Here is a 2713-nt window from a genome sequence, read left to right as displayed (position 1 = left end):
CTGTAGTTGTTTTATCCCATACTTACATAGAATAAACATTACGCATTGAAACATCGACCACTAACAATATAATTCAGCGACTGACGGCTCTGACTTCCACATCTCCATTCTTTTCGCGAGAAAACCTATATCTGCTGAGCTCTGGCATACCACTTGCAAACCCAGCTTTGCATGCACATACACACAACAGTCTCACCATGAGAATGTGAGAGCGATTGGCAGACCGAGCGACCCCGCCCTCCACAACGACTCGTATATAAGACCGCGGGGCCGGGAACATAGCATCAGTCACCCACCGGAGCACACCGAGGACACCATGCAGGTGAGGTCAGCTGAGAGGTGAAGACAACACATCATTGCATGTTTCATTTTGAAAGGTGCAGGCCGAGATCAGGATGGTTGCCATTTGTACTGCTTAAAGAGCATGTCATAAAGTACGGTATGTCATTTCAGATCTTCGTTCTCGCCGCTGTTCTGTCTGTGGCTGCGGCCCAAAGCTACGGCAAGGCACCCGCCCCACGCTACGCTCCTGCTCCGGCGCCACGCTACGCTCCTGCTCCGGCGCCGAGCCACGCCCCGGCTCCGTCGTACGGCCGGGCGCCTTCCTACGCCTCGTCGTACCAGGAGCCGCGCTACTACGCCCAGCCGTACCAGTTTGCGTACGCCGTCAACGACCATTACAGCGGATCAGTGTTCTCCCAGAACGAGAACAGCGACACCAAGATCGTACAGGGCTACTACTCGGTCAACCTGCCCGACGGCCGAGTCCAGCACGTCAAGTACACGGCTGACAACCAGGGCTACGGCGGCTACAACGCCGAGGTCACCTACGTCGGCAAGGCTCAGTACCCCGAGCGGGCCAGCTACGCCCCAGCCCGCTCCTACGCTCCTGCCGCTCCCTCTTACAAGGCTCCTCCTGCTTTCCAACCGGTTCGCTCCTATCAGCCTGCCCCCTCTTACAAACCAGCTCCCTCTTACCGGCCTGCTGCTCCCTCTTACACACCTGCTCGTTCTTACCGGCCTACTGCTGCCTCTTTCAAGCCCGCTCAGTCTTACGGAGCTCCTTCCCAATCGTATTAGCAAGAGTCCACAACTCACTTAAGTGTGCGTTCGTATCTTGTTGTTTTCTCGTTTAAATGTGTGTTATACGTCTTTGATGTAATGCATTGCATGAAATAAATTGTTCGTACTTTAAAAATCAATCATATGAAGCAAACCAAGCAACTCGGACCGGGGAACAAAACATCGTCGCAGTAAGGTTGCACATGGCGGGCAGGAGGATAGCGACTGAACAAACGCCTCCATAACACTCGTGATGTATGATCCTGAGGCACTGGTGAACTGCGCCTAACACGCTGGCCGACATTGTGTTAAATCTTTAACACCGGATTTCTGAGGCAAAGAACAAAATACAATCAGATTGTTGAAGTGAGGCATGTCACTATCTCCAGTTATAGTTGAATCCGAGCCCTGGATCACTCCAGTTGTAATACAGCCATGATATAACAGATAATTACAGTTGGGGCAAAAAGCACATCAGCAAGAACATTTCAAATGTTGGTTTTTTGTTAAGAGTTGGAAAGATGCCTTGTAAACCAATAATTTTCGCTTGCTTTCGGGGTAAATCCGAACACTTTTGGCAGAGCTCTCAAATCATACGACATGGTTACCATTCCGAATGCTACCTGCCACAAAACGATTTACAGAATACGATGGCAATCACGGTAACATTTTCTACGCATGGTACAGCTTGCTGCAATCAATACCATGTCGGCTCGAAGTTTTCTATCAGTCGCATATTACGGATGAATATATTCGTCCCGTAAAGCCGCCTGAGTGTTTCAGTTTTCCACACCGGACCAAATGGTGCAGTTATGATAAAGACAGCACACACCAATAAACAGGAAAAATCGTTACACGGTTCTCATGACCGTCATCTATGTGGGCAAAGAGATGCTCAATCTTACAACTAGGAGCCCGTGACTTTGAGCGCTCTTGATAACAGAAAGAAAGGCCCTCAGCTCTGGTATATCGGTATTCTGAGATCAAAATGCTTATCCTGAACAATCGAGATAGCAGGAGGAGTTGGCACTGGTGTACTCATCTGTTGACGAAGCACAGCTGAAAATACCCAGTACCGTCAGTGTCATCTTGTTTGACACCACAACATATTTTAAACAGTACCTATTGGCATACGAAAAGCCATTAACTCAGTGTGACGGCACTGAAATCATACCTAAACATGCACATATGCCGGCCGTGACATGCTATTTCCGGATTGTGTCTACTACGATGCGCTACGTGGTCAACATGGTCGACCACTGAAATGTGTGTGCACTTTCTGCAGATGAAAAGGTAAAATCAAGACGCCAGCTCAAAATAAGCATCCGGGCAGGTTTTCGACACAATGCACAGTGCACTTTTAACAGAGGGCGTAAGTGGACCATGCGAGTGAACATCGTGCAGAGGTGGTTCAAGAGCGTGACGGTCGGGGGAGGTGGATCCAGAGGGTGAGCATCGTTGGTAGGTGAGCCGAGCGCGCAGAGACTGTAGGAGTCGGATCATGTAGTGTTACGTAGAAAAGTGCCGGTTTTAACTAGCACATTAGCTATAGGAAACACAAATGCGAGGAGAGCACGCTGGATGCAATATATTACGCCATCGACAAGATGGTAACCACCAGTTACCGGAGGTTTACTCAAATAGTGCACGT

General features: G+C 49.4%; 1 protein-coding gene across 1 annotated transcript; it reads left to right on the top strand.

The window, feature by feature from the left end:
* The first annotated feature begins 441 nt into the window (after positions 1–441).
* LOC119097246 (cuticle protein 7-like) lies at positions 442–1102 on the top strand. Its single transcript, XM_037220297.1, has one exon. The coding sequence runs from the start codon at positions 442–444 to the stop codon at positions 1078–1080; it is 639 nt and encodes a 212-aa protein (XP_037076192.1). The 3' UTR covers positions 1081–1102.
* The last annotated feature ends 1611 nt before the right edge of the window (positions 1103–2713 follow it).

This window comes from Pollicipes pollicipes, unplaced genomic scaffold (genome assembly GCF_011947565.3).
Source record: "Pollicipes pollicipes isolate AB1234 unplaced genomic scaffold, Ppol_2.1 Scaffold_4295;HRSCAF=5057_pilon_pilon_pilon, whole genome shotgun sequence".
In the NCBI taxonomy this organism is placed as follows: domain Eukaryota; kingdom Metazoa; phylum Arthropoda; class Thecostraca; order Pollicipedomorpha; family Pollicipedidae; genus Pollicipes; species Pollicipes pollicipes.
The sequence above is the reverse complement of the archived record's forward strand: the minus strand, read 5'-3'. Positions and strand labels throughout refer to the sequence as shown.